Source organism: Squalius cephalus (genome assembly GCF_949319135.1).
Source record: "Squalius cephalus genome assembly, chromosome: 1".
NCBI classification, from domain to species: Eukaryota; Metazoa; Chordata; class Actinopteri; order Cypriniformes; family Leuciscidae; genus Squalius; species Squalius cephalus.
Window position 1 is genome coordinate 38,723,365 of NC_137122.1, and position 16,494 is coordinate 38,739,858.

The 16,494-nt window shown below is 36.7% G+C and overlaps 1 protein-coding gene across 3 annotated transcripts in view; it reads left to right on the forward strand.

Moving 5' to 3' along the window:
• Positions 1–16,494, forward strand: part of rarab (retinoic acid receptor, alpha b) — a 123,473-nt gene that overhangs the window by 39,690 nt on the left and 67,289 nt on the right. For 2 of the 3 annotated variants that reach the window (XM_079890958.1, XM_079890957.1), the window contains exon 3: positions 6,269–6,947. In XM_079890958.1, the coding sequence (XP_079747084.1) occupies positions 6,797–6,947 (151 nt within the window). In that variant the 5' untranslated portion in view covers positions 6,269–6,796. Of the gene's footprint in view, positions 1–4,782; positions 4,817–6,268; positions 6,948–16,494 lie in introns of those variants that run through there. The other variant, XM_079890959.1, reaches the window with a different exon arrangement.

Here is a 16,494-nt window from a genome sequence, read left to right on the forward strand (position 1 = left end):
TTGGCGTTGCAAGCGCCAACGCTCTACTGTTTGAGCTACAGGAAAGCTAATTCAATCAATCCACTTACTCCATAAAACGTGTCAGGAAGATTGCCAGTTCCCTTAATTTTGTTTCTCTCTACTTGCCTTGCAATATGTTTACACACCCTGTTCTTTCTTTTGAAAGGTTGCCAGATACTCTAACTCCTACTCCCCTTTAATGTGTGGTCTCTTTCCAAGGACTGTTGGCCTAAGGTTTCTTGCAGCACACTTAAGTGTCCCCAGAGGAGTTTTCTCATGGAAAGAGTGTCACTTTCCTCTGATATTCCTCCCCTCACATATAGTTTTGTGTCTGACTGTATAGTTTGGCTGCATACATGTATTGAGGGAGTTTTTATATCTATATGTGTGTGCGGAGTAAATGACGGTCAGATTAGGGAGTGTTTTATAAGGGCGGTTTCTTCCCAAGTGGTTTTGGTCTGTTTGTAGCAAGAGAGCAGTCGGCCCAGACGTCATATATCATTGTGTGTGTGCAAGTGTTTTTTGTTTTGTTTTGGGATAAGTGATACTTTGAGACCCTAGAAAGATAAGTGGTGTTTGTAGCAATGTAACCTTTAAAGACGTGGTAGTGGTACTAAAGCATGCTCAACAAAATAGTTATTTTAGAGATGTACTGATATTAAAATTCTGTCTGATATTTATTTTCAAGTTATGGCTGAAAACTGATAAATACTGAAAAAAACAACAACCTTAAATCAGTCATTTTAAATGTTACAAGTAAACTTGGCATCACAGTGTACAATAAATACACTGTTGGCAGTTGCAGTCTGTACCACTGTTGCTGAATGTTGCTTTCACTAACTCTGACATTAAGTCATTCATTACTGCAAATATGTGAGACATGGACCAATGCCACAGGCAACTTCGGAAAGTGACTGAAGTTTGTGTGTGTCTGTGTTTGAAATGTTTGTGCATACATATGTGTGTGTGTGTGTGTGTGTGTGTGTGTGTGTGTGTAAGCTCCTAAAGTAGGTCCACATGTCTCTCTCAGTTATGTTGAAATAGCAAAGGTCGAGGTTCCTGAATCTTGGGCCACGAACCTTGACCTTTTGTTATTGCACATTTCCCTCAGTCTGCCAGATCATCTGTTCTCTCACACACAGACTCAGGCTCTGTTTTCTCATCATCGCCTCAAGATATGCCATTTCTTTGCCCTGTTGTCATTCAAAAATAGTCTCCCTGGTCCAAGAGACAACCAAACACCATGTTTTGAAACACATACGTGTACACAAATGTGTATATTTCAGCAGATATACAGCCTAAATATGTACACACACACAATATTGCATGAGATTCATGTGGTGCTGGTTAAGGTAAGCACTAAAACATTTATAAGATGAGATTGTGAAGGCACATTGCTGAAGAGCATGCATGATGAATGAATGATGTCAATGTGCCTGCACTGTATGTGTCCATATAGAAAGATTGATAATTTATGACTGAGGTCTAGATTTCTAATGAAACATCATCTTCCATACAAATATACATGGTTGATTGACATTGCGTGCCTTTTGTTCATCAGATCGAAAGTAGATGTATGAGCAAACTGACCTTAAATAGATTTTAGATGGTAACATTTTAAAGACTTATATTTATAAAACTGTTAAAAATGAAAAAGAATTTTTTTTTATTCCATATGATTTTAACAGCATTGCAAATGTTGAAGTAATAAAGGAATCCAACGTGTGTGTGTGTGTGTGTGTGTGTGTGTGTGTGTGTGTGTGTGTGTGTGTGTGTGTAAATAGAGGGCATTTCTGAAGGTTTGCTATGAAACATGAGTTTCTCACTCTGAGTGTGTGCATGTCAGTGTTTTTGCTGAGCTGTGCGTCACCTTCAAGTCTTGCGTGTATGACTTGCATGGGAACTAGTGTGCCTTCACCCACACTTACTTTCATTGTCAGATTATTTGTGTGTGTATGTGTGTTGCTGTCCCTTGTTCACTATAGTGAACATAAGCACCTCTGATTATGCCTGCCACCTCAGCTGGCGAGTGTTTTGATTCTAACTGCGTGTTATGTATGTGGTGTATGTGCACTGCTCGTGTTTATATCAATGTGTAATGGGTATGTAAATGTAGTTTCATGAAGATCCAGCAGAATCTCTTTGGAAGCACATTTTTCTTACATGTGCTGATTGAAGTTTGATCAGGACATAATAACATGTACACTACCGTTCAAAAGTTAACTGTCAGTAACTGTTTTTTTGTGTGTGTGTTTTTGAAAGAAGTCTTAAAAATGTTAAAATGTATGAATAATTGTAAAGAATAAAATGTATTTATTTATTCCTGTGATGTCAAGGCTGTATTTTCAGCATCATTACTCCAGTCTTCAGTGTCACGTGATCCTTCAGAAATCATTCTAATATGATGATTTGATGCTCAAGAAACTTTTATTGTTATTATTGACAACAGTTGTGCTGCTTAATATTTTTGTGGAGACTGAGATACATTTCTTTTATGATTCTTTTATGAATAGAAAGAATGGATATAGAACAGCATTTATTTTAAACATAAATCTTTTGTAACATAAATGTCTTTACTGTCATTTTTGATCAATTGAATGTGTTCTAGCTGAACAAAATATTAATTACTTTATTATAAATCCAATAGACTTTAACTTGCTTCACAAGCCTAAACCATGATGGCTAATTGCTTTGGCATTGGGACATTCTCATTCTTTTGAGCATTTGATTGTACCAAACTTTTTAGTGGATGAGTCATTAATTTTTTTGGTCCATTTTTTACGGAAGAAAAAGACTGAACATTTCAAAGGTATTTGCATTACATTTTAAAGGTTTTATCTGCTAAAGATGAATTTTTTCAACTCTTAGGAGAACACTATAGCATATAGATTAGCCTCAAATCTAACAGTCATACACTAAAAGCTTTATTTACTTGATATTGTTTCTTGTCATAAATCTAATAACATCTAGTGAGTTTATGCTTAAAACTGTTCCACCGTCTCACTGAAACGTTTTACATTTAAGTATAGCTACTCTTTTTCCTTCTTGGTGTCTTCATTTGTGTCTATCTGTCTTTCACACAAATATGAGTCCTCTAATCTCTCTTTATCACCCGTTCTCACACACTCTCTGGCATTGAATTAGTTTGAATTAGTGAGTTCATTGCTATGTAAAGGGGACCAGTGGGGTTTAACCTACTTAGTACGCCGTTTAATAATGTATGAGTGAGATTTGAGAGCCGCGTGCAGCACAATAAGGTATCTTCACTCTCTCTTTCTCGGCTTTGATCTCTCCCTCTTGCTGCCTTCTTTTTATACTTTTTCTCTCAGTTTCTCATTCCGCCTTCGAGCGGTACATCCATGATGCTCTGCATGCCTTCAGGGAGATTCATAATCCATATTCCATATGGGAGAATGTTTGAAGTAGATTTACTTGTGCAATATTTCATATCTGTTGTGTAGTCCTGAGAATAGATGGGTAGAGTCGAGCAGAAAGACGCCAGATATGGTCATACAAATGGACCTGAGAGTTGCGGGTAAATAGACACTAGGATAGTGATGAAGCACGACTGGCTTGCAGACAAACAGACTGATTACAGATAGACACTCTTTTTCTTTTTTTTTGCTCATCACTGGTTCTTCAAACAGTGTTTTTCCTCCTCCTTACAGTTTGCGCTCTCGCATTTTCAGGTTATGCCCAGATAGATAGTGTTAATGAGGGTTTCTGACAGACGGTCTGTGTGAAGATCCTGCTCCGTGTTCCTGAGGGAACTCTACAGTTAACAAGCTCACTGGGGAAGACCTTGGCAGCATTTTCCCACGCTGTCAAGCTGGGTTCAGTGCTCAAGAACAGGCCCTGAGTGTAAATTTGCAGTCTTTCTTACTCTAATTTCTCAGTTTATTTGCATTCTTTCTGAGGTATGATGTCAAACTGGATGTATTGTGATGTTCCAGATGTCTGTCATTTAGACCGTACGAATGGAGAACACATTCCTATGGTTATTAAACCAGAGTTCAGCAGTCATTGTATCTAATCTGTGTGTGGTCTGTAGTGATTAACACTGTTTAATATGGGTTATAGGTTTTTCAATGGCTAGTACTGATAATGATATCTACAGAGCAGGGTGACAATTTGACTAGACAGACTTTTTGCGTTTTCTCTGGATATTTGTGAAAATTCTGATTTAAATATAGAACAGAGCTGAGAATACTACACTGTTATTGGTACTTCTTACTAAGAACATCAATTAGATTTTAAATATGATTATGAACATGGGGTTTTACTGATGCTAACTAAGACAAGCTTTACAGACCAACCCAGAGGAATGAACTGGAGATTGCCATGTGATTTTCAGTAAAATATGCTCATGACTTACTAAAAAGGATTGGATAAAATTCTTATGTGGCCTGGATTTAATTATGACCTTAAAGCATTTTTGTGTAGAGAATTCAAATAAAAAAAGAGGTAAACACTTCTCACAGTCAACTCAAAAGTCAAAAGCCTCATTTGAAAGCTGTTACAGGTTGTAACATTAGTGTAAGGGGCCGTTCACACATTGGTGTGTCTGAAATCGTGTACTGAGTAGTTCTGCATTTGAATTTTAACTTACTTCGTGAGCGTTAAAAAAAGTATGTTCTATATAGGATGAATGTGTGTAGTTTGTATGTAATCCAGACATACTACATTCGCCATGTTATCGTTATCATGTGACCTACCAGCTTACGTCGCTTCGCCTCCATTCATAAATCCTCTCTCGTGGCCTCATGGGATAGTAAAGTGTCCATCAAATGCGAACTTCAGAATCTCGCCTGAAGAAGTAGGTTATCCAGCGACTTTTTTGCCTGCTGTTTTTTGAATACTGTGTATTTGGACATACTACTCTGTTGGCGTACTGTTTTTCGCATGCTATATAGTAGAGAAGTATTCGATTTCGGAAACTAAAACTGCTAAACTTTTTCTGTTTTGGCCATTCAGTTACATGGCCTGAAAATGTTCATTTTTGAAAAACAAGTTTCAAAGTGCAAGTTTTTGTTGATGATAGCGTTATCATCTCTGCAAAACTACAAAAATGTGAATTTGTGAAAACGGTGACGTTATGTGAATGTGTATTTCGTGTTCAGTCTATAGGCGCTTAGTTTTTCTTTACAGAGTGTCTTTGCTAACTACTGGCCTGGCAGCATAATACAGCGTTTTTAATCGTTGTCAAAGATCCGTGTGAACAGGGATCGTTTTGACAATGGTGTCGTCTGTATGCGAAAAACGCGAAGGAAGAACTTTTCCGTTTTTAGTACATTGTTGTCGTATAAACGTACCCTAAGTCAACATAACTGTTCCTAATGATTCTACAACACGTTCAGTATGGTACTCTTTAGGTACTATTGACACTAAAATGGCTTGAATTAGTATTTCTATCATGACAACTCTCGGAGTAGTTGAGCATGGTATGACAATGTGTATTTGGTCTTGGCGGAATAGATCTGCTACACTTCTGCTGCTGTTTATTATTGCGGCCGCTGCTACAGGGCAAGTACAAAGACTTGCTTCTGTCAGTACATTCACAGACGAGCTGCTGTGAGCATGTAATACATACTGCTACACACTGTTTCCACAAAAATATTAACCAGCACAACTGTTTTAAACGTTGATGTTTCTTGAGCATCACATCAGCATGTTAGAATGATTTCTGAAGGATCATGTGACAGTGAAGACTGGAGTAATAATACTGAAAATTGTAACAATATTTCACAATATTACTGTTTTATTGTATTTTTGATCAAATTAATGCAGCCTTGGTGAGCATAAGAGACTTCTTCTCAAGAACATTTTTTTGTAACTTGCAAACTGCAGACTTTAGAAACCTTTTAGTGTAGTTATTCTTTCTGATTTTATACATGTTAATTTAGGAATGAAGACTGAGACATAATTTAATAATTCACAGCATGTACTTCTCAGGAATTGTTTAAAGATCTGGAAAAGCATTTATGATATAATGACAGCAAAATGAAATGAAATTGAATTCAAATTGACAATGATAGTTACTTAAAATATTAATAATATATACAGAAAAAGTATGTGATCCATTGACAAGTATTATTTTAATTGGCACAAGGGAGAGCTACATAACATTATCTGTAAATCAACCATGTACACCTTTTTCGTTTTAGCTTTGTAATCAAGTATCAATTTGAAATGCATGCCCGCAAACACATCTGACAACTAAAAATGTCCTCTTCTCTGTTCCTTTCCATTCTTTTTCTGTCTTTCTTAGGTCACCGTGTTGGACTGACTCGCTCTGATAGGTTTGACCCAAGAGCATTTTGTGACCTCTGGTGCACCGCGTCTCGATTCCTCTTGTGTCACATCGTCCCAGTCATTCCTCCTGAAAACTGGTGGTTTGGAGTGAGCTCAGGTCCCCGTGAAGTGTCAAACCACTCCGCTGCTGCTACATAACATCCCTGTCAAACAGTGCTGGAATATACTGCCTTACACACTTTTATTCCAAGAAACCATTGGGATTGTATCCAGAGAGTTACATAACACCAAAACATATTGCGGCCCACCTGTGAGCCGCACACTGTGATCGAATGGCGTCATAACCACTCACACGCACCCTGGATCACCAATCATTAACCTGTCTCTGTCTTACTGCCACAATAGTAAGCGCCAACACGGACAATCGCAGACAAAGCTCTCCTAGTTGGATTACCAAAAGTAGATCATGATGGGAAAGTAGACATCCGGCATCACGGATAGCCTGCACAGAGGTCTGGGACTCGGTGTTGTATCTGAGCGTGCCATGTCTGGAAACGGCAACCCTTGCCCCAGCCCTTTAGGGGGCTTCCCTATGGCGCACTACCCTTACTTCTTTCCTCATATGCTAGGAGGACTCTCCCCTCCATCACTTCCAGGACTTCCTATCAGTGGATATAGCACTCCATCTCCTGCAAGTAAGTATCCCTCGTTTCCGGTGTGAAACATCTGCGACTTGCTATTAAAAAAATGCATTTAGGTGTGTCACACTTAAACAACAGTGCATGATGGTCTGAGAAAGTGTTTTCTGTAGTATGCTATTGTGAAATGTACAAGAAGTACATAACAAGCTAACTTTATATCTCAAAATGTGACTAAATCTCAGTTGTGAAATATCATAGTGATCAATTTAATGTGTCCTTGCTGAATAGAAGTATATATATATATATATATATGTGTGTGTGTGTGTGTGTGTGTGTGTGTGTGTGTGTGTGTGTGTGTGTGTGTGTGTGTGTGTGTGTGTGTGTGTGTGTGTGTGTGTGTGTGTGTGTGTATATGAAGAGTTCAGATGCAAAAGCCTCTAAGTGCCATCTGAGATGTTCTTCTAGAATGATAATTTTTATCAAGCTCGTATATTTAAGCTCAGTAATTTCACTTAAATGGCAATGAAAATTACCTATGAATTGTCATTTAAGTGAAATTATATATATAATATATATTTTTTAAAATCGTTAAATCTTACAGGCTCCAAACGTTTTAACAATAGTGTAAGTAACAGATAAGTCGTTCATATGACTTGTGTGCTACTGTTTATTCCAAGACTTCTGAAAGTATATGATAGCTTTTTGAGACAATAGTTAGTCATTGAAATCATATGACTATGCTGCTCTCCAATGAAATATTCTGTATGATTCAATTCAATTCACATTTATTTGTATAGCACTTTTCACAATACACATCATTTCAAAGCAGCTTTACAGAAAATGCGTGAGTCCACATCGCACAGTCGCTATGATTGGTCTTTTACAGATGTGCTCACTACAGTCTATTCTTGCAGATATGGTGGATGCTATTTCTGTGTGTACTTTAAAACTCACCCACTGACCATATTAAGCCTCAGGAGACCTTGGATTAAATACTGTTGAAGCCCAACTTGAATTTTCCAACAACCACTATGGGACCATTTTAAAATCTTTGAAGAGAGTCTAGCTTTTATTGCTTTGAAATTTGGCTCTTTATATCTTTTGAAAATCTACTTCAGCATAGCTTGCATATGCATAAATGTATGAAATACACTTTAGATCAATATGTTAGAGTGACTGACTATTTAAAATCTCTCTGAAGTTTTGGTTAATTTTTGATTGTGATCTGAGTCTGACAGATGTTTTTATGCTCCGCTTTATTCTCTGTTCCACTAACATGCATTGAATTTGATTACAGCCGTACATGATCCTGATGTATCATAAGGTCTTAATGTGTCAGATCTCATTGGTTGTTTGGCCTGTTCTGCACTTTGAGGTGCAAAAACCACCGGAATGTTTTCGGGCAAAACCGAGAAGCCGTGCTGCCCACAGCGCCTGGGTTTCTGAGCGTCCTTATGTGAACTACAACTGTGTGTGTTAGCTTGGAGCTTGCGAGTACTTTTACTAGTATTTTTTTACTGAATGAACCATGAAAAAGTCTACTTTCCTTAGCTAAATGTAAACATTGTTGCTTTTAGTCCATGAGCCAGGGCCCCAAATTTGGTCCATCGGTATCAACGGGGGGGCAAATGCTATCATTGTTTTTTGGCAAGGTATACACCCCTAGTATTAGAAAAATCACGATAGCAGTGCAGCGGTGGTAGCGAAATCACTTTTTTGAGCTCATGAAGTTACTAACCCCCTAAAATAAATTCCGTTTTTGAAATCTGGTGTATATCTGGTTTAGGCTCATGCTAAGGATATTATCAATATTCTATAATATGGTGCTTGGTATCGTTGGAAAGGGGACCTTTTAGGCTTTCATTTAAGCCCAGTACTGAATCTGTCTGACAAACACAGAGGTCACAAGACTTCTTTAAACCAGAAATAACACACATTTTTTCACAATTTCCGCCTAAACTGTATGCTTTCTTTTATCCCTGTGGCATGAAAGAACAACATGGACACAAAACTCAACAACTTCAATACTCAAGGCACTCTGATGACTCAGAAAATGTATAATATACCCATACTATTTATTTGTGAGAGCCTTAAATTAGACTTGTGCAGCCAGCACAAGTCTTCAAAATAGAATAGAGCCAATAGAATGGACAAATAGAATACCCTATTAGTCCAGGGCCAAATGGCCTATTTATTCATGTACAGTTGTAATAAAAAGTAATTGTTTCAATAGTGTAGTCAATGGTGTTGTAAACATAACACTTGTAAGTGGTTTAACAAAATGTTTCTATCATGTATTTTGATATTCAGATATGATGTCAGAAAGTAGCTCATGCACGGAATGTTGATGGATTTTGACAGTTTGACGAGGTTTTGTCAGTTTTGTGAAAAGATTGTTGGTTCAGTTGACTGGTTATGACAACACTACCAACTATGATCTTCAAACAACTTCCATTGAGTTCCAGGGGTATTAAATGTAAGTACAAAATACTTTTTCTCTTGTGCTTGTGAATTGGTGGGGAATAGTAGAAGTAGCTAATGTAAGCTTGGTGTTTTTCACACTTAGTATACTTCTTTTAAACTTAAAATAAGAAAGTATACTTTCAGTCTACTTTTTATGTACTTGATTTATACTGAGAGAAAAGTCCAGGGCCCGTATTCATAAAGATTCTAAGAATCCTCTCAGAAAACTCTTAAAGGACAAGTTCGGTATTTTACACTTAAAGCCCTGTTTACAGATCGTTTCTGATGAAATAGAATGGTTAAGATTGAAATTTGGACACATGTTGCTGTCCCGAGAATTTTCGGTTTCTATGGTAGCACCCCCCCACCTCCACAATGGCTGCATAGGTGCACTATGCATCTTTTGCTGCAATTTTTGTTTAATGCGTTTTAGGAAGGATTGTTCCAGTGAACCTATGCAGCCATTGTGGAGGTGGGGGGGTGCTACCCCAGAAACCGAAAATTTTAAATTTTAAAATTTTAAACCGAAATCTTAACTGTTCTATTTCATCAGAAACGATCTGAAAACAGGGCTTTAAGTGTAAAATACCGAACTTGTCCTTTAATTTAGCTTAAAAACTTTTACATAAGAGTCTTAGCTTAAGAGCGATTCGGGGCCAATCTGAGAGCAACTCTGAGCAAGGAAAAGACAAAAACTTTCATCTTAGTGAGGAGGCGGGGCTGACCCCGTTGCTATGTATGACACAATCTTTTGAAGACTGTGATTGGCTGGTTGTCCAAGAAGGAAAAAAAGAGTGAAAAGTATAGGGTCTATTCTAAGCCTTCACTTTGAAATGACATGTGACTGTGTACATTACACACTGCTGCATTGTTGCATTTTCCCAGTTGCCAAATATCGTAATGTAGTGATTACTTTCATTTCTGGCGCTATGGCATTTCTGCACTGTGTCGGAGATGTTAGCGCGTCTCTAAGATCAGTCACAAACATGATCCCTGCACGATCTAATCTATAGCGTCTTATTAACTCACTGTCATCCATTGTCTGCAACACATTTTTTCTCCCTCTTCGTCTTTCTGCCATGTTCTCCTCTGCTAAAGAATCTCTTCAGCCTCTGAAAAGTCCTCGTCCGTACTCCTTACAATTTTGACCTTAAGACTTCTTTTAAGGGTTAAGATGCTTTCTGAATTACTTTTTTCTTTACTGGGATTTTTTCTTTAATTTTAAGAGTAAACGCCCACATTTCTAAGAATTTTCTTAGAATTTTGTCACTAGGAACTACTCTTTGCATTAGATTATTTATGAATACGGGCCCAGGTATATTTGGCCTGTACTTGAACTCAATCTTTTGATCCAGATATACTTAAAAGAATAATTAAGTAACAAAGTATACTTGTCTTGTAGTTGTGTTAACTCTTTTGATTGAGTAGTCAATTAAATATACTTTTTTTACATAGTTTTTCATATACAGTCTTATGAAACTTACATTGTTTGAAAATATTGATTAGAATATTGATATAAAACAGATATGTTTCTAATTCTGCATATCTGAATTTTTGTGTAGGCTAGTCCACTGGTAGTGTATAGCAATTTACTCTAATTCTACTTTTTTGTTTAAAATGTTGCCTTTCTTTATGAAACTTACTGACATTCAAGTGTTGATTAAAAAAGGATGCATGAAGCTAATAAAATGTTTTTAAAATTAAAGAACAGTTAAAGGTATTTTTCAAGTGCAAAAATAATATATAAATAGTAAACTATAAGTATAACGTTATGTTCAATTAAAGAAAACTTACAAGTATACTTGTAGTATAAACTACGAAACTAGTAGTTTACTGAGAGCACACATCAGTTTGTACTTTCATAAACTAAAAAATGTACTACTTGTATTAAAATAGTAAACTACTAGTATACTTATAAGTTCACTTGTAGTACAGATGCATTACAAATGAGAAAACTAGTTGTGTACTTAGTTTACTCTTACAAATACTAAAAATACTAAAAGTGGGCCTATTTAGTCCCAAGCAGTATTGAAATAGTACACACGTTTACTACAAGTACACATTATTAGTATACTTACAACATAAAGTATACTTTAAAAATATACTTGAAAATTACTTAAATATACTTCATAAAATGAACATGAAGACATGCACTTTTATGATGGATAGATGCACTTATGATGGATAGATGCACTTTTATGATGGATAGATGCACATTTATGATGGACAGATGTACTTTTATGATGGACAGATGCACTTTTATAATGGATAGATGCACTGTTATGATGGATAGATGCCCTTTTTTGATGGATAGATGCTCTTTTATAATAGATAGATGCACTTTTATGATGGATAGATGCCTTTTTTGACGGATAGATGCTCTTTTATAATGGATAGATGCACTTTTATGATGGACAGATGCTCTTTTATAATGGATAGATACACTTATGATGGATAGATGCACTTTTATAATGGATAGATGCACTTTTATAATGGATAGATGGACTTTTATAATGATAGATGCACTTTTATAATGGATAGATGGACTTTTATAATGGATAGATGCACTTTTATAATGGACAGATGGACTTTTCTAATGGATAGATGCACTTTTATGATGGACAGATGCACTTTTATGATGGACAGATGCTCTTTTATAATGGACAGATGCACTTTTATAATGGACAGATGGACTTTTATAATGGACAGATGCACTTTTATAATGGATAGATGCACTTTTATAATGGATACATGCACTTTTATAATGGATAGATGGACTTTTATAATGGATAGATGCACTTTTATAATGGATAGATGGACTTTTATAATGGATAGATGCACTTTTATAATGGATAGATGGACTTTTATAATGGACAGATGCACTTTTATAATGGATAGATGCACTTTTATGATGGACAGATGCACTTTTATGATGGACAGATGCTCTTTTATAATGGACAGATGCACTTTTATAATGGACAGATGCACTTTTATAATGGATAGATGCACTTTTATAATGGATACATGCACTTTTATAATGAATAGATGGACTTTTATAATGGATAGATGCACTTTTATGATGGACAGATGCCCTTTTATGATGGATAGATGTACTTTTATGATGGATAGATGTACTTTTTTGATGGATAGATGCACTTTTATAATGGATAGATGGACTTTTATAATGATAGATGCACTTTTATAATGGATAGATGGACTTTTATAATGGATAGATGCACTTTTATAATGGACAGATGGACTTTTCTAATGGACAGATGCACTTTTATGATGGACAGATGCACTTTTATGATGGACAGATGCTCTTTTATAATGGACAGATGCACTTTTATAATGGACAGATGGACTTTTATAATGGACAGATGCACTTTTATAATGGATAGATGCACTTTTATAATGGATACATGCACTTTTATAATGGATAGATGGACTTTTATAATGGATAGATGCACTTTTATAATGGATAGATGGACTTTTATAATGGATAGATGCACTTTTATAATGGATAGATGGACTTTTATAATGGACAGATGCACTTTTATAATGGATAGATGCACTTTTATGATGGACAGATGCACTTTTATGATGGACAGATGCTCTTTTATAATGGACAGATGCACTTTTATAATGGACAGATGCACTTTTATAATGGATAGATGCACTTTTATAATGGATACATGCACTTTTATAATGAATAGATGGACTTTTATAATGGATAGATGCACTTTTATGATGGACAGATGCCCTTTTATGATGGATAGATGTACTTTTATGATGGATAGATGTACTTTTTTGATGGATAGATGCTCTTTTATAATGGATAGATGGACTTTTATAATGGACAGATGCACTTTTATAATGGATAGATGCACTTTTATGATGGATAGATGCCCTTTTTTGATGGGTAGATGCTCTTTTATGATGGATAGATGCACTTTTATGATGGACAGATGCTCTTTTATAATGGATAGATGCTCTTTTATGATGGATAGATGCACTTTTATGATTGATAGATGCTCTTTTATAATGGATAGATGCACTTTTATAATGGATAGATGCACTTTTATAGTGGATAGATGCACTTTTATAATGGATAATGGATAGATGCACTTTTATAATGGATAGACAATAATAGATTTTTACAGCGATTGATTCCTGCCGGTTCCATAATGAGACTGGCGTGGCCAGAGACATTTTGGGCACTGCGGCATATTAAATATATTATAAATAGTTTTTCCGCGTTAGAAATACAATGTGTGGCGAGAGGGCGTGACAAAAGACCGAAATGAGTGACTGTCACGTGACACTTGAGAGCCCTGACTGCACTGTAGCAGTTACTGTTACACTGTTTAACCTGCAAGCTAGCTAGCCTGCTAGATAGCTAGCCTGCTAAAAACACCAAGCTTACATTAGCTACTGCTACTATTCCCCACCAATTCACAAGCACAAGAGAAAAAGTATTTTGTACTTACATTTAATACCCCTGGAACTCAATGGAAGTTGTTTGAAGATGACATAGTTGGTAGTGTTGTTATAACCAGTCAACTGAACCAACAATCTTTTCACAAAACTGACAAAACCTCGTCAAACTGTCAAAATCCATCAACATTCCGTGCATGAGCTACTTTCTGACATCATATCTGAATATCAAAATACATGATAGAAACATTTTGTTAAACCACTTACAAGTGTTATGTTTACAACACCATTGACTACACTATTGAAACAATTACTTTTTATTACAACTGTACATGAATAAATAGGCCATTTGGCCCTGGACTAATAGGGTATTCTATTTGTCCATTCTATTGGCTCTATTCTATTTTGAAGACTTGTGCTGGCTGCACAAGTCTAATTTAAGGCTCTCACAAATAAATAGTATGGGTATATTATACATTTTCTGAGTCATCAGAGTGCCTTGAGTATTGAAGTTGTTGAGTTTTGTGTCCATGTTGTTCTTTCATGCCACAGGGATAAAAGAAAGCATACAGTTTAGGCGGAAATTGTGAAAAAATGTGTGTTATTTCTGGTTTAAAGAAGTCTTGTGACCTCTGTGTTTGTCAGACAGATTCAGTACTGGGCTTAAATGAAAGCCTAAAAGGTCCCCTTTCCAACGATACCAAGCACCATATTATAGAATATTGATAATATCCCTAGCATGAGCCTAAACCAGATATACACCAGATTTCAAAAACGGAATTTATTTTAGGGGGTTAGTAACTTCATGAGCTCAAAAAAGTGATTTCGCTACCACCGCTGCACTGCTATCGTGATTTTTCTAATACTAGGGGTGTATACCTTGCCAAAAAACAATGATAGCATTTGCCCCCCCGTTGATACCGATGGACCCCCCTGGCTCATGGACTATTTGTGGCGCTTTCAAAACATTTGAGTATCCCAACCAGCCCAAAGTAATACTGGCTCAACCAATGGTGTGAATTTGGGGCGGGACTATCTGTTTGAACTGATGGGACACGCCTAAACTTTTTTGAGAATAGATTTGGTTAATGATGCAAATCACAATTTTTATTTCATTTTAATTGATTCGTAAAAAATGACCGTTTGAACTGATTCACGGAAATGAACCTAACTTTTATGCCATTTTTGTGCTAACTCTACTAAATAAAATAGCAATTTTATTTTTAATGACGCAAATCACTGAGTCAACTTTTTTAATTGATTCATTTTGAAAATGACAGTTTGCACTGATTCGTGAAAACGAACCGAACTCTTACACCAATTTTTGCTGCTACTGTCAAAGAAAACGGTCATTTTAAGTAATGACGGCAATCACTGTATGAGAGTTTTTATTTGATTCATTAAAATTGATTGTTTGAATTGATTCATGGAAATGATTCAAACTCTTATGCCGTTCTTTCTACTGATGTGTAAATCGGAGATGCTATTAAAACATGTTGTAAGACAAGTTTGTATCACAAAAAATAGTCTGTAGGAAAAATGACTGGCCAAATAAAAAGTACATTTAAATCACAATATGTATTAATATAATATTATATAATATATTACAATTACAAGGCCATAATGAGTAAATTATACAGCAGGATGATCTCTAGTTTCCCTTGTCTTCAATCGTAGCCTTTCAATCATCCCTGCCGAGAGAAAGAGTTGTCGTGTGGTTCAGTGATCTGTGGAGACGTCCACTTTGCACACTTGTAATGACAGTACATAATGTTTTGACTCGGTGGGTGGGAGCACATCTTGAGTCAGCTACTGATGCAGTGGCTGCCGCCAACCACCGTCGGCAGGGAGGATTTGGCAGTCAGTCAGCGGCTGCTCCCTCCTGGGCCTGGAGCTACTAATGTGCCTCTCTGCATAGTGCTATGTGACGAACAACCCTCTGACGCTCTTGGGGGCTAATTATTACACACCCCATGCTGACTTGCGGAAAGGCTCCTCACGCTGTCAGGCGAGAAAAGGTGCACATCAAAAATTTGGCGCCCCATGTGAGAAAAGGGAGTTGGGGGTGTTGTGGGAACGTTATTATTTTGCTTACAGAGGATGATGCAAAAGTTTGCATGGAATTTCCTCTGGTAAGCCTATTAGTCAAGGAGACTGTATCACCGTGAAACCCAAATAAGTTTGTTGGTTTGGCTTTGGGAGCTGTGTTTGCATGAGGTCCAAATGAGAGAACACGGATCGATGGGGTGCGGAGCATTTATTTATCATCTTCCGCAGGAGTTGGGCTATGGAATATGGATGGATATGGAGGTGCCTGTTATTGTCGAGCTCTCCTAACTTGACTTAAACAGCCGCTTGAAGGAATCCCCAGAGTGCTTCTTGTCACTTGCTGTGCTGTAATGATGTGTCAACTGCCAGGCACAGAATTCAAGCAGCTGGAAGGTATGGTGATTAGATTTGGGCTCAATGGAGTTATGCAGAACTAGCAGACTTCTACCTCCGGTTTGGGCATCTTAGTTAGCATGATATGTGAGTGTTTCAGTGTGGTTTCTAGAAAGGAAGTTGGACCCCTGTCCTCCTGATGTAGATTGAAAGTGATTCTAACTCTGATGCTCATGCACGTACAAGGTTTTATAAGTCTCGGCACTTCATTCATGAATTATTCAGCTATCATCATAGAGGCTTTGTATACTAAAAAAAA